General features: G+C 40.7%; 3 protein-coding genes across 3 annotated transcripts in view; 1 reads left to right on the top strand and 2 right to left on the bottom strand.

The window, feature by feature from the left end:
- The window catches only part of dchs2 (dachsous cadherin-related 2), a 57,904-nt gene extending 55,316 nt beyond the window's left edge, over positions 1-2,588 (bottom strand). The window contains exon 1 of the mRNA XM_061984129.2: positions 867-2,588. Within this exon, the coding sequence (XP_061840113.1) occupies positions 867-2,588 (1,722 nt within the window). The remainder of the gene's footprint in view (positions 1-866) is intronic.
- On the top strand, positions 2,050-21,975 carry LOC133621776 (uncharacterized). Its single transcript, XM_061984128.1, has 6 exons — positions 2,050-2,907; positions 6,818-7,106; positions 12,351-12,551; positions 16,346-16,530; positions 21,553-21,690; positions 21,767-21,975. The coding sequence occupies exons 2-6, from the start codon at positions 6,964-6,966 to the stop codon at positions 21,973-21,975; spliced, it is 876 nt and encodes a 291-aa protein (XP_061840112.1). The 5' UTR covers positions 2,050-2,907; positions 6,818-6,963.
- The window catches only part of plrg1 (pleiotropic regulator 1), a 22,517-nt gene continuing 20,637 nt past the window's right edge, over positions 21,385-23,264 (bottom strand). Inside the window, exon 15 of the mRNA XM_061984123.1 lies at positions 21,385-22,098. Coding sequence (XP_061840107.1) covers positions 22,039-22,098 — 60 coding nt within the window. The 3' untranslated portion in view covers positions 21,385-22,038. The remainder of the gene's footprint in view (positions 22,099-23,264) is intronic.

The raw sequence follows: 23,264 nt of genomic DNA, 5'->3' as shown, positions 1-23,264 counted from the left end.
GATAATGGCTTTTTTGCCGATATCCGATATCCCAATATTGTCCAACTCTTAATTACCGATACCGATATCAACCGATACCGATATATACAGTCGTGAAATTAACACATTATTATGCCTAATTTGGACAACCAGGTATGGTGAAAATAAGGTCCTTTTTTAAAAAATTAATTAAATTAAATAAGATAAATAAATTTAAAAAATTTTCTTGAATAAGTAAAGTAAAACAATATAAAAACAGTTACATAGAAACTAGTAATTAATGAAAATGAGTCAAATTAACTGTTAAAGGTTAGTACTATTAGTGGACCAGCAGCACACACAATCATGTGTGCTTACGCACAGTCCGTATCCCTTGCAGACTGTATTGATATATATTGATATATAATGTAGGAACCAGAATATTAATACCAGAAAGAAACAACCCTTTTGTGTGAATGAGTGTAAATGGGGGAGAGAGTTTTTTTGGGTTGGTGCACTAATTGTAAGTGTATCTTGTGTTTTTTATGTTGATTTAATTAAAAAAACAAATTACCAAAGATACTGATAATAGAAAAACCGATACCGATAATTTCCGATATTACATTTGAAAGCATTTATCGGCCGATATTATCGGACATCTCTAGTTGAAACATTGTCAACACTGTCAATAGCATTCACCATAAATACATGAAACATTTGCAGTTAATACATGTGTTCGGTATTGGTATCGACCGATCTCATTAATAGATGATTGGTATCGGAATCGGCAGCTCAAAACCCTTCTGAGAGGATCCTGACTGACATGTGTGACGTGTGTGTAAAATTGGAGCAAGACTGGTTGAAAAACATGGCTGCCATCTTGGGAATGTTTGGTGTCTGCTACTTACTCGTAAGAAGCAGCTCCCGGCTGGACTGTGCTCGGGAACGCTGGCGTTGTAGAGTCGCCGCGGGAACGCGGGCTCGTTGTCGTTGACGTCCTCCAGCAGCAGGGTGACGGTGGCGGTGGACGAGAGAGGCGGCTCCCCCAGGTCCTCCGCCAACACCAGAAACCACACCAGCGCCTGCGTCTCCCTGTCCAGGTCACCTGCTGTGCTGACCAGACCGGACCAGGTGTCAACGCTCACCAGGCTGTCCTGGTTGGACTTGAGGATGGAGTAGTTGATGTCTGCGTTAGTGCCTTGGTCCTGGTCCCGGGCCTGGATCTGGATGAGGGAGGTCCCCTTAGGAGCATCCTCGGCGATGCTAACAATGAAGACGTCCTTCTCAAAGACCGGCGGGGAGTCATTGGTGTCGGCTACTTTGACGAGGAAGACCGTCTCGCTGCTCAAAGGGGGGCTCCCGAGATCGAACGCTCGGACCTTGAGCTCGTAAAGGTCCTCGTCTTCCCTGTCCAGCTCTGCGTCCACACACAAAGCGTACAGGAGGTCGTCAGTCTGCTTCAAGGTGAACTTCCCATCTCCGCCCTCCAGGACCACAGAGATAGTCTCTCCCTGGAAATCCGGGTCGGACACAGAAATCCTTGCAACGTAGTCTCCTATCCCAGCGTCTTCCGACACCAGCGCCTCGCCGGTCTCGCTGAGGAACAGGACGCCGATGGAGGGGCTGTTGTCGTTGACGTTCAGCACCTTCACCACCACGAACGTGCTGCCGGACTCCGGCTGGGCGCCGCCGTCTCTGGCGGTGACGATCAGCTTGTGGGAACCCTGCGCTTCGAAATCCAACGGTTTGTTGAGATGAACCACTCCGCTGGTTTGGTTGACGGAGAAAAACTGGTTGGGGTCGCTCTGTCGCCGGTTGATCTCATAGGTGATTCTGGCGTTTTCGCCCAGGTCCAGGTCTGTGGCATGGACTCGGCACACCGACGATCCAACCGCAGCGTTCTCTGACACGGAGGCATGATACTCGGTCTGCTTGAACACAGGCGGGTTGTCGTTCTCATCCAGGATGCGGATGGTGACCTTTAGTGTCCCGGTCTGGGCTGGAACGCCGCCGTCAAAGGCCTCGATCGTCAGCGAGTAAGAGTCCTGAGCTTCTCGATCCACTTTGCTCATGAGCACCAAATCCAGACTATTTTCAGTACCAGCACTTCGATGCTCCAGTTGGAAAATCTCTCCCATCTCAGCCTCTCGGATTCTGTACCCCTGTGTACCAAAGTCGCCCTCATCCTGGTCCCGAGCTCCGTCCAGGTGAAAGCGACTCCCGGGTGGACTCAGCTCCGACACCTCCAAGTCCACTTCCTCCGAGGGGAACTCCGGCGAATGATCGTTGACGTCCCGCACCTCGATCCTCGCCCTGATCATCTGCCCTGCGAGGGTGGCCGCCACAAAGTCGTATCTCGCCCTGGTCTCTCGGTCCAGGACCACAGCTGTGGAGATGATCCCTGTGTCCGCGTCGATCTCCAAATCTCGGAAGACGTCCGAGTCCCGGCTTTCCGAGATGAAGAAGCCGGTGCCGCCGGGACGGCTCAGGCCCGCCGCCAGGTCCCCGACGATGGTTTTGGCGGGCAGGCCTTCCTTGACGGACAGCGTCAGGTTGAAGAGGTCGGCGAGGGAGCGGGCGTAAAGCAGCGCCAGCACGAGCAGCGCGGCGGACAAGCTTTGCCGGGACATTCCTCACTTCTTACGGACGTTGAAAAGACAAAGTAGTACTACTTGTCACCAGGTGAGGGGTCCACCTGTCCTCCATGGTCCCTGGTCTTCCTCTCCATGGCGCCTTTTCAGCTGCTCCTTCAGCAAACATGTCCCTGCACTGTGGACGCACCCCACTGACACACTCCGTGTGAGTGTGTGTGTGTGTGTGTGTGTGTGTGTGTGTGTGTGTGTGTGTGTGTGTGTGTGTGTGTGTGTGTGACACATGGTGATTAGGCCGCAAGGAGGGAGATTACGCTGCCAGACGTCACAGCGAGACACAAAGAACAAGAGACATACTGTAAGTACAGTACAGCACACGACTGATTTAATGCATTACATCGGCCTGCAGCTGTCGATTATTTTAGTAAACGAGTAATCTATCGATTAGTTTGATCGATTAAAAATCTGACTTAGAAAGACGAGTCCATGCCTTTGTCTCCAGCAGGTTAGACTACTGTAATGGCCTTGTCACTGGGCTTTCTAAAACAAGCTGTAAATCCAGAATGCTGCTGCTCGAGTCCTGACTAGAACCAGGAAATACGACCGTATTAGTCCAGTGTTTAGGTCACGGCACTAGCTTCCTGTTGCTCAGAGAACAGACTTTAAACCAGCTCTACTGGTGTACAAGTCTTATCATGGTCTTGTGCCAGAGTACATCTCTGACATGTTAAAAGCATATGAACCATCTCGGGCTCTGAGAACCTCAGGGAGTGGTCTCCTGCTGGTGCACAAAGTCAGGACCAAACATGGTGAAACTGCGTTTCAGTTTTATGCTCCTAAAATCTGGAATAGTCTTCCTTAAGATGTGCGACGCGCCTCAACGTTGTGTTCAAATTCCAGCTGAAAACACTTTTAATTGTGCATATGACAACTGAAAGTACTTTATCTACAGTATTTGATTGATTTTAATTCATTATAATTGTTTTTATGATCATATTTTCTGATTTTAATTTGAATTAGGATTTGATAATATGGTATTGTTTTCCTTCTTTTAATGTTCTGTAAAGCACTTTGATTTGTCTTGTGTACAAATTGTGCTCTATAGATAAAATGGGCTTGCTGAATCGAATAAAACGCACATTGTAGCCTCAATGCGTATTTTAGGGAACATAGTTGACATACACAACACATTTTCTGCTTGCCATCACCTTCATTCCTAATAAATGCACATCATCGACATTGAAACTGCACTTTTAGCATGTGTGCATTCTATAAAACGAAAATAAAAAATCTAGTGTTGCAGTCACATTCACATAACTGAAGTCGGGAAAAACTCATTTATGCATTGATAAAGTGCAGCGTTTTAAAAAGACATATCTTTAAAAACATACTACATATAATAAAAATAAAAGTACTGTAATGTTGCATAAGTGCGATCAACACCATATTGTATCAAATATAATATATATGACTATATTACATGGCTAATTTGTTCATCTGTATTAGATAATGTTACTGCACTGTATATCATTCTAATGAATTTAATGTAATATATATATATATATATATATATACATATATATATATATATATGTATATATATATGTATATACATATATATATATATATATATATATATATATATATATATATATATATATATACACATATATATATGTATATATAGTAGTGTATAGTGTAGTAGTAGAACTTAAAAAAACAAACTTTTTTGTTAATAATTTAAAGGCCTACTGAAACCCACTACTACCGACCACGCAGTCTGATAGTTTATACATCAATGATGAAATCTTAACATTGCAACACATGCCAATACGGCCGGGTTAGCTTACTAAAGTGCAATTTTAAATTTCGTGTGACAAATCCTGCTGAAAACGTCTCGGTATGATGACGTCAGCGCGTGACGTCACGGATTGTGGAGGACATTTTGAGACAGCATGGTGGCCAGCTATTAAGTCGTCTGTTTTCATCGCAAAATTCCACAGTATTCTGGACATCTGTGTTGGTGAATCTTTTGCAATTTGTTCAATGAACAATGGAGACAGCAAACAAGAAAGCTGTAGGAGGGAAGCGGTGTATTGCGGCCGACTGCAGCAACACAAACACGGCCGGTGTTTAATTGTTTACATTACCGAAAGATGACAGTCAATCTTTACCATTGGCCTGTGGAGAACTGGGACAACAGAGACTCTTACCAGGAGGACTTTGAGTTGGATGCGCAGACGCGGTACTGTTAGTACGCTTCCAAACATTTGATTGCTTGCCCGTACGTGCGTGCCGCTACGTGCATGTCACGTACGTAACTTTGGGGACTTTGGGGAAATATATGTGCTGTATGAACTTTGGGGAGGTGAACGGTACTTTGGGCTGTGGGATTGAGTGTGTTGTGCAGGTGTTTGAGTTGTATTGGTGGGTTATAGGGACGGGAGGGGGGAGGTGTTTGTTATGCGGGATTCATTTGTGGCATATTAAATATAAGCCTGGTTGTGTTGTGGCTAATAGAGTGTATATATGTCTAGTGTTTATTTACTGTTTTAGTCATTCCCAGCTGAATATCAGGTCCCACCCGCCTCTCACAGCATCTTCCCTATCTGAATCGCTCCCACTGCCCTCTAGTCCTTCACTCTCACTTTCCTCATCCACAAATCTTTCATCCTCGCTCAAATTAATGGGGAAATCGACGCTTTCTCGGTCCGAATCGCTCTCGCTGCTGGTGGCCATGATTGTAAACAATGTGCAGATGTGAGGAGCTCCACAACCTGTGACGTCACGCGCATATCGTCTGCTACTTCCGGTACAGGCAAGGCTTTTTTATCAGCGACCAAAAGTTGCGAACTTTATCGTCGATGTTCTCTACTAAATCCTTTCAGCAAAAATATGGCAATATCGCGAAATGATCAAGTATGACACATAGAATGGACCTGCTATCCCCGTTTGAATAAGAAAATCGCATTTCAGTAGGCCTTTAACTTCATTCTTTTAAAATAAAACGTTTTTCCTCAAACTATTTCATTTTGTTCTTGTAAAGTCTAACTTGTTTTCTCGATGATATTACTTTATCTTAATAATTTTGACTTTAATTGCGCCTTTTTTTCCGACGTTAATGTCAGTGTTCTTCATACTTGCCAACCCTCCCGGATTTTCCGGGAGTCTCCCGAAATTCAGCGCCTCTCCCGAAAACCTCCCAAGACAAATTTTCTCCCGAAAATCTCCCGAAATTCAGGCGGACTCAGGTCCTCCACAATATAAAAAAGCGTACCTGCCCAATCACGTTATAACTATAGAATGATGGAGGGCGAGTTCTTGGTTTCTTATGTGGGTTTATTGTTAGGCAGTTTTATTAACGTACTCCCAGCGCGGCAACAACACACAACAACAGCAGTCACTTTTTTGTATACCGTAAAGCAGTTGTCTGCCGTAAACAGCAATGTTGTGACGCTCTTAAACAGGACAATACTGCCATCTAGTGCATTTGATGAAAGCACTTTTGTGCGTCCCACACATCAATGCATCATCAGAGAGGGTGTTCAGCATGGTTCGAAAAATAGTGACAGAGAATAGAACAAGGATGGACAATTCAACCCTTAACTCAACAATGAGTAGATGAGTGTTATGTGTGTGTGTATATGTGTAAATAAATGAACACTGAAATTCAAGTATTTATTTTATATATATATGGTGGCAGAGGGGTTAGTGCATCTGCCTCACAATACGAAGGTCCTGAGTAGTCTTGGGTTCAATCCCGGGCTCGGGATCTTTCTGTGTGGAGTTTGCATGTCCTCCCTGTGATTGCGTGGGTTCCCTCCGGGTACTCCGGCTTCCTCCCTCTTCCAAAGACATGCACCTGGGGATAAGTTGATTGGCAACACTAAATTGGCCCTAGTGTGTGGATGTGAGTGTGAATGTTGTCTGTCTATCTGTGTTGGCCCTGCAATGAGGTGGCGACTTGTCCAGGGTGTACCCCACCTTCCGCCCGATTGTAGCTGAGATAGGCTCCAGCGCCCCCCGCGACCCCAAAGGGAATAAGCGGTAGAAAATGGATGGATGGATGGATATATAATAATATATATATATATATATATATATATATATATATATATATATATATATATATATATATATATATATATATATATATATATATATATATATATGAAATACTTGACTTGGTGAATTCTAGCTGTAAATATACTCCTCCCCTTTTAGCCACGCCCCCAACCACGTCCCGTATTTTTTTTAAATTGGTACAGCCTTCGCGCACTGCGATGACGTCAGCACCCCCACAAATGGGCACTGCGAAGGATGCAGCCGCGGAATTGAGACACGCCCTTTGAAGGTGTCACCTAGCGCGAAGTGTTTGTGAGGAGCGACTCCATCTTGGACTCCTTCGACGAAGATGTCTCGTCGTCACATCATGTTGTCCTACCAGTGGGACGACCAAGCCCTGGTCCTCAAAGTCTACCAGCGCCTCAGGGAGGACGGCCTGCCGGTGTGGATGGACGTGCAGGAAGGAGGAGTGACAGGAAACATCAACGACGCGTAAGTTCCACACACCTGACAACTATGGAAGTATAATTGTCTCACATCAACTTATATGTATCAATATGATATTAATACATATGCATATATTATAAATATACAAATACAAATGTGATATACAAATAAATAATTTGTATAAATAAACGCGTATTTGTAAATATATTTTTGAGATTTGAAAATATATACAAATAAAATGTGTAAATATAAAAATGTGACGTACAAATAAATCAAGAAGTTGTATAAATAAACGTGTCCATTCATCCAGCCATCCATTTCCTACCGCTTGTCCCTTTTGGGTAGAGTACCCAGAAATTGTACTCAAGTAAGAGTACTGTTACTTTAGAGATTTATTACTCAAGTAAAAGTAAGGAGTAGTCACCCAAATATTTACTTGAGTAAAAGTAAAAAGTATGTTGTGAAAAAACTACTCAAGTACTGAGTAACTGCATGATGAGTAACATACACACTCATATCATATATATACAGGCACGTGCACACATAGGGCCCTATGGGTGCTTGAGCCCCTGCCCTTTTTGCCTCGTCTTAAAAAGTGCCCTCTGCCTGTGTGTGTGTTTTGTTTTTTTTGGGTTTTTTTTTTCTTTGAACAACATTAATAAATTCCTGTCAGGGATGTAAAAAAAAAAACAGCGGTACAAAAACTCCACGTTTTCTTGTAATACCGGGTTGTTTGAGCCTGCCGCTTCCGCCAGAGAGAGAGAGAGAGAGAGGGCGAGTGAGTGAGTAAGTGAGAGGAGAGAGAGCCAACTGCGGCGCTGAGGAGACGTGACAGTGGAGCAACTTGAACCTGTGAGTTATGGTCTAGTCGCCGTCCACTTATTCAGCATCTAATATGGGTAATAAATAAATAAATGATAAATGGGTTGTACTTGTATAGCGCTTTTCTACCTTCAAGGTACTCAAAGCGCTTTGACACTACTTCCACATTTACCCATTCACACACACATTCACACACTGATGGAGGGAGCTGCCATGCAAGGCGCTAACCAGCACCCATCAGGAGCAAGGGTGAAGTGTCTTGTTCAGGACACAACGGACATGACGAGGTTGGTACTAGGTGGGGATTGAACCTGGGACCCTCGGGTCGCGCACGGCCACTCTTCCACTGCGCCACGCCGTCGTAATATTTCAGAAAAACGCTGTATTATTCTATTATTCAATGTGTCAGCTTCTGTTTTTGCCGGACGTCGGAGCACGGCACATCAAATCCGCACAGAGCAGAGCGGATCGTGCGGGACAGGAAGTAGTGTACAAAATAAAACACCGGGTTAATTTTCAAAATAAAATGCACTGTGTTTACGGCGGATCACATTTCTCTCACAGTAGAGGTTTAGATATAAAGTTTATAGTGACTTTGCTATTTCTGTGTGGGTTAACAAAATAATAATAATAATAACGATAATAAGAATAATGATGATGATGATGATGATGATAATAATAATCCATCCATCCATCCATCTTCTTCCGCTTATCCGAGGTCGGGTCGCGGGGGCAGCAGCCTAAGCAGGGAAGCCCAGACTTCCCTCTCCCCAGCCACTTCGTCCAGCTCCTCCCGGAGGATCCCGAGGCGTTCCCAGGCCAGCCGGGAGATATAGTCTTCCCAACGTGTCCTGGGTCTTCCCCGTGGCCTCCTACCGGTCGGACGTGCCCTAAACACCTCCCGAGGGAGGCGATCGGGTGGCATCCTGACCAGATGCCCGAACCACCTCATCTGGCTCCTCTCCATGTGGAGGAGCAGCGGCTTTACTTTGAGCTCCCCCCGGATGACAGAGCTTCTCACCCTATCTCTAAGGGGGAGACCCGCCACCCGGCGGAGGAAACTCATTTCGGCCGCTTGTACCCGTGATCTTGTCCTTTCGGTCATAACCCAAAGCTCATGACCATAGGTGAGGATGGGAACGTAGATCGACCAGTAAATTGAGAGCTTTGCCTTCCGGCTCAGCTCCTTCTTCACCACAACGGATCGATACAGCGTCCGCATTACTGAAGACGCCGCACCGATCCGCCTGTCGATCTCACGATCCACTCTTCCCTCACTCGTGAACAAGACTCCGAGGTACTTGAACTCCTCCACTTGGGGCAGGGTCTCCTCCCCAACCCGAAGATGGCATTCCACCCTTTTCCAGGCGAGAACCATGGACTCGGACTTGGAGGTGCTGATTCTCATCCCATTATTATCATTATTATTATTATTATTATTATTATTAATAATAATAATAATTTCAGCATTCTGGGGATATAAGATGTAGGTTATCTGTTAGGAATATTACCATCTGTATTTAAACTTGATTCATGTTGATTATGCCTGCAGCACAATGCCAAAAAAATAAAGGATACAGAAAAGGAAGGAGAAGGAGCGCCAGGAAGCAGCTAAGGGTAGCAGACCTCTTAATGCATGGCTAAAACCAAGTACTAGCACCAGAATTCAAGAAAGACCACAGACCTCAGAAAGTGTCACACCTGAGAGAGAGGCAGAGACCTTAGAAGCAACACCTGAGAGAGAGGAGGTGGAGAGTGTAGAAGCAACACCTGAGAGAAAAGAGGCTTTAGATGCAACTCCTGACACAAAGGAAGCCATAGAAATCCCGGTAAATGTTGGGGAGGAAGAATCCACAGGAAGGGAGGCAGATGATACTACTGCAGAGGAAGCCATAGATGAGGGGGAAGTTGAAGGAGATACAAGTGATGTAGGAGAAGAGGTCTTATCAAATATTGCAGTATAGTATAGTTAGCTTCCTATTAGCAAATTTAATTTTACATTAATTTCCATATTGTGTAAAGGACCAAAAAAAAAATTCCTGCCCTTTTCTGACTTTGAGCCCCTGCCCCTCTATAATCATGTGCACGTCCCTGTGTGTATATATATATATATATATATATATACATACATATACATTGATATATACAGTATATAATTTATATGTATTTATTTTGCTGTTTTTGTTTACATGTTAAAGGTGTTTTAATGAATATACATGCATGTTTAACATATAGATTCCTGTCTTTAATGAAGACTAGAATATAAGTTGGTGTATTACCTGATTCGGATGACTTTGGCATCTTATTTGTCTAGCTTCCATATTCGTTTTTATACACTTCACAAGAAATATATTGGCGTCAAACTCCGTAGCTTGCTAGCTTGTTTGCGCTGGCTTTCGGAGACTCTTGTTTTGAAAGCGCAGGCGCGATGGAGCGGCACTTTTATTGTGAAGACAGGAACGTCCTCATGTGCGGTCAGTCTTTAGGCTTTTGACGGGATGTACGGTTGAAATAAAAAAGTATCTTTTTTCCTTCACACTTTTGATTGATTGATTGGAACTTTTATTATTAGATTGCACAGTACAGTACACATTCCGTACAATTGACCACTAAATGGTAACACCCCAATAAGTGTTTAAGTCAGGTCATGTGACCACCTGGCTCTGTTTGATTGGTCCAACGTCACCAGTGACTGCATCTGATTGGTGGAACGAAGTGAAACGTCACCAGTAAGGCAGGCACTTTGAAGCTCTGTCTGACAGACCAAAACAAACAAAGCGTGCATTAACAGATCGATGAAAATTAGTAGCGAGCTGAATGTAGATAAAAGTAGCGGAGTAAAAGTAGCGTTCCTTCTCTATAAATTTACTTAAGTAAAAGTAAAAGTACGTTGCATTAAAACTACTCTGAGAAGTATAATTTATCCCAAAAGTTACTCAAGTAGATGTAACGGAGTAAATGTAGCGCATTACTCCCCACCTCTGCTTTTGGGGTCACGGGGGGTGCTGGAGCCTATCTCAACTGCATTCGGGCGGGGTACACCCTGGACAAGTCGCCATCTCATCACAGGGTCAACACAGATAGACAGACAACATTCACACTCACATTCACACACCAGGGCCAATTTTAGTGTTGCCAATCAACCTATCCCCAGGTGCATGTTTTTGGAGGTGGGAGGAAGCCGGAGTACCCGGAGGGAACCCACGCAGTCACGGGGAGAACATGCAAACTCCACACAGAAAGATCTCGAGCCCGGATTGAACCCAAGACTACTCAGGACCTTCGTATTGTGAGGCACATGCAGTAACCGCTGTGCTGCCTAAATAAACTTGTAGTTGTAAATACATTTTTGAGATTTGAATATAAATATGCTTGATTTTGTATTTGTATTTGTATTGAAATTGCATATGTAGATCGCTTTTTTGCTTTTGTGTCGATGAGACATTCCTCCCATAGACCAGATGCACATATAAATGTGACCTACATACTCCCCTGAACAACCAGCAGAGGGCACTGCAGCCAGTATCTACATCGGGACAAGGTCATTAAACGGCATTGATACAATAAAATAAGCAGCTAGCACAGTCTTTCAGATTAACTGGATAAATTAGTATTAGCTAATACAACGCTAATGTTAGCTAGCTCAGGCCCGTTGTGCGTTCTCTCTGTAAAGACGTGGATTGTTTTTGTGCCGAGAACTTCAGGCACTTTGCATGAAATGTATATAATGCTCTGTGACCCAGACCGCTCTGGCTGCAGTGCCCCTGCTGGTTGTTCATGGGAGTGTGTAGGTCACATTTATTTGTGCATCTGGTTTGTGGGAGGAATGTCTCATCGACACAAAAGCAAAAAAGCGATCTACATATGTAAAGTCAATACAAATACAAAATCAAACATTTATATTCAAATCTCAAAAATATATTTACAAATACATGTTTATTTATTCAAATTCTTGATTCATTTGTATGTCACATTTGTATATTTATAAATTTTATTTGTATATATTATTCAAATCTCAAAAATATATTTACAAATACGCGTTTATTTATACAAATTATTTATTTATTTGTATATCACATTTGTATTTGTATATTTATTAATATATGCGTATGTATTAATATCATATTGATATATATATATAAGTTGATGTGAGACAATTCTACTTCCATAGACAACTGCTCACACCTGGACTTGGAACAGGAATATTGTTTTTGTGCTAAAAAGATGTGCTCTGATTGGGCGTTTTAATTCAGATATCTCAAGCAAGACCTGATTTAAAATCAATAGTGTTCTTGTTTGAAACCCGAAGCTCCAAAAACAGAAGACGAGGTCACCCTTGAGCCAAAATCAATAGGTTTCTTACTGCACTGTCAACCAATGATGCTCATACCTGACAGTGCATGGTCAGTCTGTGTACAAGAGGGTCCACGCAGAAGTCCGGGTCTAACACCGTCTGTCCGTCTTCAGGATGGCGGCGGCCGTGGAGTCGGCGGCCGTCGTTTGTCCCTTCATGACCGCCGCCTACCAGACGTCTCGCAGCTGCAAGAAGGAGCTGAACTACGCCGACAGCAGGGAGGTGACCGTGGTCCCCGTCATGCTGGCCCAGGACTGGGAGGCCAGCGAGTGGTTGGGCCTCATCACCGCCGGCCTGCTGTGGGTCGACTTCAGGTGACAAGACCGCAGACCGGCCTGAAAAGAAATGTTTAACCGTAAAAAACTGGCAGCTCAGTTGCCAGAATTTTACTGTAAAATCGTTTTTCCATTCATGCATTTTTAAAAACGACCACAGATTTTACGGTAAAAAAGTAGTTTCAGTAGTTTGTCAAATTACAGTAATTTGGTGTAAAAACCACCGTGAAAATTCATGGCAAAATTCTAGCGACAAAGCTGCCATTTTTTTTACCTTAAATATACAAAAAAAATGTTTTACGTGAATGGAAAAGTGACCCTATCAGATTTTGAGGTTAAAAACTGGCAGCTCGGTCAACAGAATTTTACTGCAAAAAAAAAGTGATGCCGTTTTTTCATTTACACAAACTCACTGTAAAAATGACCATGGATTGTACTGATAGTCGTTTAGTATAAATGGAAAAACATACAGTCGTTTGTCAAATTACAGTAATTTGGTGTAAAACTGTAAATTTTATGGTAAAATTCTGGCGACCGAGTTGCCATTTTTTACTGTAATATTTACACACGCAAAAACTTTTACAGTGACTGTAAAAAAACAAAAATTTAAATTTTAAGGTAAAAAAAAACCTGACAGCTCTGTCGCCAGAATTTTACTGTAAAAATAAAAGTGGTGCCGTTTTTCCATTCATGCATTTTAAATACGACCACAGTCGTTTGTCAAATTACAGTAATTTGGTGTAAAAACAACTGTACATTTTATAGTTAAAATTCTGGCGACCGAGTTGCCATTTTTTACCCTAATATTTAGATGCAAAAAACTTTTACAGTGACCGTAAAAAACAAAAATTCAGATTTTAAGGTTAAAAAAAAAAGTGACAAATTCTAGCGACGAAATTGCCATTTTTATGTACCGTAAATATACAAAAAATTGTTTTACATGAATGGAAAAAAAACCCATCAGATTTTGAGGTTAAAAACTGGCAGACTGACAGAATTTTACTGCTAAAAAAAAAGTGGTGCCGTTTTTCCATTTACAGTAACGCACTGTAAAAATGACCATGGATTGTACTGTTAGTCATTTAGTATAAATGTTTTTTTTATGGTCACTGTAAAAAACAAAAACAAAAAAAACATGTCGATTTTATAGTAAAAAAACTAGGAACACAGGCGGCAGAATTTTACTTTCAAAATAAAAGTGGTGCTGTTTTTCCATTCACGCATTGTAAAACTGACCACAAATTTTACGGAAAAAAGTGGCGGCTTAGTCGTTTGTCAAATTTGTGTAAAAACAACTGTAAATTTTATAGTAAAATTGCCATTTTTTGCCCTAATATTTAGACGCAAAAAAACTTTTACGGTGACTGTAAAAAAACTACAATTCAGATTTTAAGGTAAAAAAGAAATGTCGCCAGAATTTAACTGTAAAAATAAAAGTGGTGCCGGTTTTTCAATTCATGCATTTTAAAAACGACCACAGATTTTAAGGGTAAAAAGTGGCAGCTCAGTCGTTTGTCAAATTACAGTAATTTGGTGTAAAAACCACCGTGAAAATTCATGGCAAAATTCTAGTGACAAAGCTGCCATTTTTTTGTACCGTAAATATACAAAAAAATGTTTTACATAAATGGAAAAAAAAAAAAACATCAGATTTTGAGGTTAAAAACTGGCAGCTCGGTCACCAGAATTTTACTGCTAAAAGAAGTGGTGCCGTTTTTCCATTTACAGTAACGCACTGTAAAAATGACCACGGATTGTACTGGTAGTCATTTATATAAATGGAAAAACATACTTTTTTTTTTTAATGTCACTGTAAAAAAAAAAAGTAGATTTTATAGTAAAAAACTTGGAATACAGGCGCCAGAATGTTACTGTCAAAATAAAAGTAGTGCTGTTTTTCCATTCATGCATTGTAAAAACGACCACAGATTTTACAGAAAAAAGTGGCGGCTCAGTCGTTTGTCAAATTACAGTAATTTGGTGTAAAAACCACTGTAAAAAGTCATGGTAAAATTCTAGCGACTAAGCTGCCTTTTTTTTTTACCCTAAATATACAAAAAAAATGTTTTACGTAAATTGAAAAAAACCCCATCCGATTTTGAGGTTAAAAACTGGCAGCACGGTCACCCGCATTTTACTGCTAAAAATAGTACCGTTTTTCCATGTAAGTAACGCACTGTAAAAATTACCATGGATTTTACTGTTAGTCATTTTAGTATGAATGGAAAATACTACGGTCACTATAAAAAAAACAACTACAGACTTTATAGTAAAAAAATAGGAACATAGTCGCCAGAATTTTACTGTCAAAATAAAAGTTTCCATTCATGCATTGTAAAAACAACCACGGATTATACGGGGGAAAAAAGTCATTTGTCAAATTAATAATTTGGTGTAAAAACAACTGTAAATTTTATGGTAAAATTCTGGCGACCGAGATGACATTTTTACCCTAATATTTACACACACAAACAACTTTCACAGTGACAGTAAAAAATAAAATTCAGACTTTGAGGTTTAAAAAAAAAAAAAAACAGCTCAGTCGCCAGAATTTTACCGCTAAAATAAAAGCGGTGGGTTTTTCCATTTACAGTAATACGCTGTAAAACGACAACTGCAGATTTTAAAGGGACACAAAACTGGAAGCTCAATTGCCAGAATTTCACCGTTAAATTAAAAATGTTTGCATTTTTAATTTGGTGTAAGAGCCACTGTAAATTTTACAGTAAAATTATGACGACTGAGCTGCCACTTTTCTACAAAACCTACACATTTATTTGTACTGTTTATTTTTTTTATTTTTACAGGTACTAAAAAAAGTCAGCTCAGTCACCGTAATATTAAAAGTAAAAATGTTCCATATACAGTGATGCACTATAAAAACAACCTAAACTTCTATAGCGTAAACAAAAAAATGAAGCTGGCAGCTCATTTGCCATAATTTTACCGATCAACTATACGTGTGAATTTTGCAGTAATTTGTGTAAGAACTACCGTAAATTTTCCTGTGACATCCTGGAAAATCTGCAGATTTTCATTTACAGAACATTCTTAAAAGCAAGCCTCTAAACCATTTTAGCTCAGGGGCCACATAGAGGAAAACCTATTCCCAAATAGACCGGACTGGTAAAATCACGGCATGATAACTTCATAATAAAGAAAACTTCAGATTGTTTTTTTTTGTTTGTTTTTTTAAAAAGACCAAGCACATTCTAAAAATGTAACATCATGGGTTTGTTTGTTTTTTACACTTAAATGTTACGGTTAATAGTATTGTATCTTCATTTGTCGTTATTTATACTTCCTGAATAAATGAAGTGATAATGTTTATCAATCAAATAGGTGGAATTGAGTCTGGCAGAGTTTTAAAATTCTCCAGTCGGTGTTAAATTTGAATCTACCATAAAATGAAATAAGAATATCAACATAAAATTACTGGATGTTATTCATGCAATTTAGTCATTTTCCTCAAGTGATGAACTAACACGTATATTCTGTAGATATGTAGCATCTTCTACAACTAAACTTATGAATTTGGATCCATTTCATTAATCACACATGAAGTTAGGAGATATTATTATACATATTATTTCATATAAGTACGTCACGAAATGTACAGATTATTAAAAGTATTTCTTTGGGTTGAAATGTCACAGGTTAGATTACCAACAACATATTGGACAATCAAGGCATGAATGTAACAATCCACATTTTGTAAACTATCACTAATAAACAACGCAAGTACGTCAGCTCACTTTATGTTCATACGAAACTCATCTCGCGGGCCGGATAGAACCTGATCCGTACCTTTGTACTAAAGTTGGGTCTTTTAGGGACGTCTTGAAGGACGAGCAGCACTTTGAGGAGTGCGTCCGCTCTCTGGAGGAGGAGATCCTGTTCAACGTGGGCCACCTGCTGACACAGGATGACCAAGCCGAGACCCCCAAAGTCCACCTGAAGAAGAAACCAGGCCGCGCCTTCTGTCACGCTCTCTCCAGGCTTCACATCCACGACGCAGGTGAGGTCAACTGTTTTAAAATTTAGCTTCAACTTGCACAAATCATACAGTTTTAAGTCAAATGTTATGTTTCCCAGATTTAAATATAAGAGTTTGGTCGGTTTGTAAAAAATAAAATATTTGTGTCGCCCTCTGGTGGGGAGAAGGAGAACTGCAACAAAGTGGTGGCGCTTTTCTCAGTGGGATGTAATGTAATCATCAAGCACAATAATAAACACTGTATAGCCTTTACGTTTAAGCTGAGACTGAGGGCGACTGTGTTGACTTAGTGTGACGCGTGCAAATGATTCAATGTCCAGTACTCTGGAAATATGTTTGGATATGACAATCCGTTTATTTTATGAAATCAAATGTAAGCTATAAAACATAATGTCAATGGGCCCCATTCAGCAATAAGTTCCTAAGTGATTTCCTAAGAGTCCATTCAAATTCATGACGTGTTCTTAAACGGCCAAATTGTTCCCACCTGCTGTTCTTGAATGCCAAATGGTGAGCGCGTGCGTGTTTATCATAATTTGCATATAAACACACCCTTATTTCCCCAATATGCATATGTAAGCACCCTTAATTCCGTAATTTGCATAGGTAAACGCCCTTAATTCCCCATATTAGGACACAATTCCGGCGGAAAAGCCGACCATCAAACACAAGGAGAAAACACAAACAGATTACAGAAGAGAAATTCGTATTATCCTGCCGAGGAAATACATAATGTCAAAAACGTAAGTTTAAGAAAGGGGGGACAGCTCTCGGTAGCTTTAAGCGTTTAAATAAATATTAGTCACTTCGTACGTGGTCGTGAAATATGCGCTCCCTCCCCAGGGAATGATCTGCGGCATCTTGCTGTGTGTGTGTGTGTCTGCACGCACACGGTGTTTTGAAATGGCTATATATTGCTCATTTTGCTATATGTCTGTCTGTCCTTCCTATATATATATATATATATATATATATATATATATATATATATATATATATATATATATATATATATATATATATTAGGGATGTCCGATAATGGCTTTTTGCTGATATCCAATATTCCGATATTGTCCAACTCTTTAATTACCGATATGAACCGATATATGCAGTCGTGGGATTAACACATTATTATGCCTAATTTGGACAACTAGGTATGGTGAAGATAAGGTACTTTTTTAAAAAATTAATAAAATAAGATAAATAAATTAAAAACATTTTCTTGAATAAAAAAGAAAGTAATACCATATAAAAACAGTTACATAGAAACTAGTAATTAATGAAAATGAGTCAAATTAACTGTTAAAGGTTAGTACTATTAGTGGACCAGCAGCACGCACAATCGTGTGCTTACGGACTGTATCCCTTGCAGACTGTATTGATATATAATGTAGGAACCAGAATATTAATAACAGAAAGAAACAACACTTGTGTGAATGAATGAGGAAGGTTTTTTGGGTTGGTGCACTAATTGTAAGTGTATCTTGTGTTTTTTATGTTGATTTAATAAAAAAACGAAACAAAAAAAAAACGAAACCGATAATAAAAAAAACGATACCGATAATTTCCGATATTACATTTTACCGCATTTATCGGCCGATATTATCGGACATCTCTAATATATATATATATATATATATATATATATATATATATGTGTATATATATGTGTGTGTATATATATATATATATATATATATATATATATATATGTGTATGATATTAATTTACTATTAGACAATAGAAGTAAGGGAACTTGTCACACTTAAGAATAAATAGGCCACCCTAAGAGCGCACATCGATTTTGTTCTTACCTATGAACAAATCCCAGCTAAGAAAACATTGGTGAATACAAAAATCTCCTTAAAAACTTCGTAAATTGGCCTAAGAACAAAATGTGTTTTTAAGAACGGTTGTTGAACGGGGCCATTGTTAGTATGCTGACCTTGAATTGAACATTGTCACAGCAGCGAGACCTGACCACGCACGGCACGGTCCAAACCTGTTTGTGTCCGCCATACAATCGCATCTGAGTGCTAACACCTGAACCCTAAATTAAATGAGGTTACCATGGCAACCGTTTCATAGCAACGGCCCCATCCCTGATGGAACACACCTGTGGTGTGTCGCGAGCAAGATTGCCAGCAATCATTCAGAGAAAACAAAACAAGGAAATTTGGCTCCCACAAACACATTAAATAATCCGATTTAATAGCGTCAATCACAGCTAATCATCGTCTTCGCACAGCAAGTTTTTACTTTAACAATTTGTAGACATTCAATTTCAATTATCTCCAAAGCCAAACCGGTCATAAAAGTCTGCAAATTTTAAAAGGGCGTCAAAAAATGTTTTGGGGTGCTCAAACTTCTGAATAAACTTCAATCTTAAACAAAAATATCAAACTTTTAATGTTTTTAAAAATATATATATTTACACCCTTTAATCACAGGTTTAAACGAGTAAAATAACTCATTTTGTCAATTTATACCAATTGAAAACTGTGGCATTGGATTTAAAGATCTTTTAAAGGGGCTAAAATACAGTACTTTATGTTTGGGTTTTTTAAGGTTGAAGTCGACACAGCGATTAGAGTAAAAATAAAAATGTAATCAAAAATGTTTGTTCTTTGAAAAGAAAATGAATATATTTGGTCTTCAATATTGGATATTGTGGAATCAGCACCTGTGAAAGAATCGGACATATAAATAAAAAAATGTAACATAAAAACCTCTCTTGAGAAAAAAAATCATGTATAATGGAGTAACAACAAAAATGATGGCCAAAGTATGTCAACAGTATGTTATTAGACCACCAGAGGGCGCTGTTGTAGCAAATATGGCATCCTTATTGGACACTTCATTAGGTACACCTATGGGCGCCAATACAATTTCCTGGCACTGCGAGTAATTATGACCTGATTAAAGGAGCCACATTTAATAAAGTCAAATACAAATAAGGCAACAAAAGAAGTATCCTACACTTCTCTTTTGTAAAGTTAATCTGAACAGTCGATATGGGCATCTACATCAACTATATGATTTGCCTGAGAAGCTGGACAGGATGACAAAAAAAAAAAAAGAAGCCATATGAAATAATGTGGCCAGAAATCTGTAGTCCCGTCCCCCTCTCCCTGACTGAGGTTGCCAGATACGCAGCCAAATCCAGCTCGATCGCCTGGGCAACTCCAAGAAACTTCAAATTTCCACTGCCTTTTACTAGGGGTTGAGGTGATGGGACCATAATAGCTGTATAGGCAAGCGTTTTGTCAATAACAAATCTCTAACCAACACATTGTACACAAACATTTGGCTTTTTTCAGTTAGAAGTACGTCATGCCTGTGTACAATATCAAAACAAATGGCAATCATATGGTTATTGTCAGTACTATCAGAAAACTAAAACAAACTACAACCAACGCTAGCAATGGTTTTACTAGTGAAAATAAGTAGAGCATGCTTAGCAGCCTAATGTACGCCCAAAACTAAATAGGAGACATTTTTACCAAGGTATGCCTAAAGGCTACTGTTTCAAACGTTTCAGATTGCCATATAACTTGGTACATGTAGTCCACAATATGTGAACACGAATGAGGAATGATTGTATCATGTGATTTGGTTGTCTCCATACCTTTCACATTGCCATCATGACAGCCATGCTAATGTTGCAACCCATTTCCTCAGCGTATCAGCATATTGAGAACGAAATAGGCACCGACACTACCCATATCCACATAGGGCAAAATATATTTGACAAATAAAACCTTTCAGTTCGAATACACATTGACATACAAGGTAACGGGCATATATTTCCCCCGTTAGCCTGTATGTTGATGTGTCATTGACCGAGCGAGCATGCTAAGCATTACACTAGGAGCTGAGCACCATCACACTAAGCATTGGTTGCACGAACATACTAGCTTTGTTAAACAAGACAGACTGTATTGGACAATATAGCTTACATACCAAATGTCCATTTCCATTTATTACAAGTAACAACAAAACGTAAATGCCTGACTTACCTATCAAGGAGGAAATGAGCAAGTTTGGTGTCACATGAAAGAATCTTCTCCGCCTTCAATGGTCTCCATCTTTCAAAGGCATCCCCGATACAAATCCTCGTTTTGTTCTTGGCTTTAACATGAATAAACTGAGAATCGTAACGAGGCCTTTAAGATTTACTAAGGTCTGACATGTTTAGTAACTTTACCAGTGGCAGTAGCTCGACGAAGAGGGTGGTGCGTAACCCATACTTGCCAACCCTCCCGATTTTCCCGAGAGACTCCTGAATTTCAGTGCCCTTCCCGAAAATCTTCCGGGGAAACCATTCTCCCAATTTCCACCCGGACAACAATATTGGGGGCGTGCCTTTAAAGGCACTGCCTTTAGCGTCCTCTTCAACCTGTCGTCACGTCCGCTTTTCCTCCATACAAACAGCGTGCCGGCCCAGTCACATAATACATGCGGCTTTTACACACACATAAGTGAATGCAACGCATACTTGATCAACAGCCATACAGGTCACGCTGAGGGTGGCCGTATAAACAACTTTAACACTGTTATAAATATGCGCCACACTGTGAACCCACACCAAACAAGAATGACAAACACATTTCGGGAGAACATCCGCACCGTAACACAACAGAACAAATACCCTGAACCCCTTGCAGCACTAACTCTTCCGGGACGCTACACTATACACCCCCCGCTACCACCAAATCCCCCCCCATCTCTCGAATTTGGAGGTCTCAAGGTTGGCAAGTATGGCGTAACCTGAATGTCACACACTCACGGACTTTCTAATTGGTCAAACGGTAGAGGGCGGGGCATAGAAATGCAAACAAGATTTCGGGGGTGTAAATTAAATTTTGACATCAGTTATAAAGATATTGGAAAAGAACATGATTTATTAATGCCTTTTGACATATCAGGGCCATTTAATGATGACTTGACATGAAATTATTATGTGGCTACAAATACTAAACATTATTTTAATAACATTAGAAGCCCAACGAGGTGCTTACTGGCGTTTGCTCCACTCCGCAGGCGAGCGTTTGGAGTCTGTGTGTGAAACAGGAAGTCCAGTGGAGCTGAACGAGGCGCTTGCTGCTGCTTGTTACTGGGAGGAGATCAAGGGCAGCGGCTTCAAACGCTACAGGAACGTGGTGACCAAAAGATATTTGGGTGAGCTTTAGTGGAAAAAACTATTTTAATGAGGAAGCAGCAACACTTATTATGAAAGGGAAACTACGGTGTGCAGGGTACGACCCCGAGAGGGACGAGGTCCGCTCGGAGGTGGGACCCTCGGAGCGCGAGGAGTGGCTCCTGCTGGTGGAGCCGACAGAACGCAGTCGCCACGGGGCGGTGGTCCTCAAGAACAAACACAGCGGACGCTTCCTGGCCGTCCGTCAAGGACATTTTCTTGCACTTTCGGCGTACGACGACAAATGCAAATGGTTTTTACAATGACCCCACTCTCATTTACAAATTAAAAATAGATCTCGCTACAAAAAAAAAACAATCTTAGATCGATTAGAATCTTTTTCTCTTCAGGATGTCAGGTTTCCAGTTGATAGGATGACTTTCTTCCGTCTGTAAGAAAGAAATGAAGTACGGACGTTAAACTTATTTTCCTGTGATTGTAATAATAAATAAATTACATATAATATCGGCAAAAATAACTCCCCATTTTTTATTAGCAAGGGAAAACACTGGAAAGTAAAGTTGGATCTACTTTAGAGTAGTCAGTGTGCAGCTTGTATAGTTGTTTACAATTACATCCACTGAGAATGAGACAACACAACCATCAAGATGTCTACCATCACGGCTGGGGAGTGCACGAGTGCTGCCCGCACTTGGGAACTGTGGTCCATTTTTAAGTAAACATTATTTACTAAGATAATTGTCTTGTATGCAATCAAGCAAGGTGGTGGTTGTATCATATTTGCCAGTGCACAAGTGCAGCTGGCACTGGGAAGCTGCGGTTCGTTTTTTGGAAATGCTCAGTAGTAATATATAGTGTCTTGACAATCAAGCATGATGGTGGTGGCGTTATGGTGTGGGAATGCACGAGTGCTGCCGGCACTGGGGAGCTATGATTCGTCTTTGGGGAACATAAGTAAGATAATTGCCTCGTCTACAATCAAGCCCGGTGGTGGTCGTATCATAGTTTGGGAATGCACGAGTGCTGCCGGAATTGGGAAGCTGTGGTTCGTCTTTGGGAAAAATAAGAGTAAGATAAGTGTCTACTCTGCAATCAAGCACGATGGTGGTAGCGTCATGGCAGGCCGGCACTGGGGAGCTCTGGTTCGTTTTTGGAAATACTCCGTAGTAATATAATGTCTTGTCTACAATCAAGCACAATGGTGGTGGCATGACTGCTGCCAGCACTGGGGGGCTGTGGTTAGTTTTTGGGAAACATTAATTTGTAAGATAATGTCTTGTCTACCATCAAGCATGGTGGTGGTTGTATTATGGTTTGGGAGAGCTGCAGTTAGTATTTGGGAAAAAGATAACTCAGTAGTTAGATAATGTCCTGTCTACAATCAAGCACGATGGTAATAGAGTCGTGGTTGGGGAGCGCACGAGTGCTGCCGGTACTGGGGAGCTGTGGTTCGTTTTTGGGAAACATTTTAGTAAGATAATTGTCTTGTCTACAATCAAGCATGGTGGTGGTCGTATCATAGTTTGGGAATGCATGAGTGCTGCCGGCACTGGGAGGCTGTGGTTCGACAATACAATAACACAACGGTATAATA

The sequence above is a fragment of the Nerophis lumbriciformis genome, linkage group LG25 (assembly GCF_033978685.3).
Source record: "Nerophis lumbriciformis linkage group LG25, RoL_Nlum_v2.1, whole genome shotgun sequence".
Classification (NCBI taxonomy): domain Eukaryota; kingdom Metazoa; phylum Chordata; class Actinopteri; order Syngnathiformes; family Syngnathidae; genus Nerophis; species Nerophis lumbriciformis.
The sequence above is the reverse complement of the archived record's forward strand: the minus strand, read 5'-3'. Positions and strand labels throughout refer to the sequence as shown.

Coding starts and splice junctions, on each gene's coding strand:
- LOC133621776 (XM_061984128.1), top strand. CDS start 6,964: ATGTCTCGTCGTCACATCATGTTGTCCTACCAGTGGGACGACCAAGCC. Junction 16,531..21,552: donor GCTTCACATCCACGACGCAG/GTGAGGTCAACT, acceptor TCCACTCCGCAG/GCGAGCGTTTGGAGTCTGTG. Junction 21,691..21,766: donor GGTGACCAAAAGATATTTGG/GTGAGCTTTAGT, acceptor TACGGTGTGCAG/GGTACGACCCCGAGAGGGAC.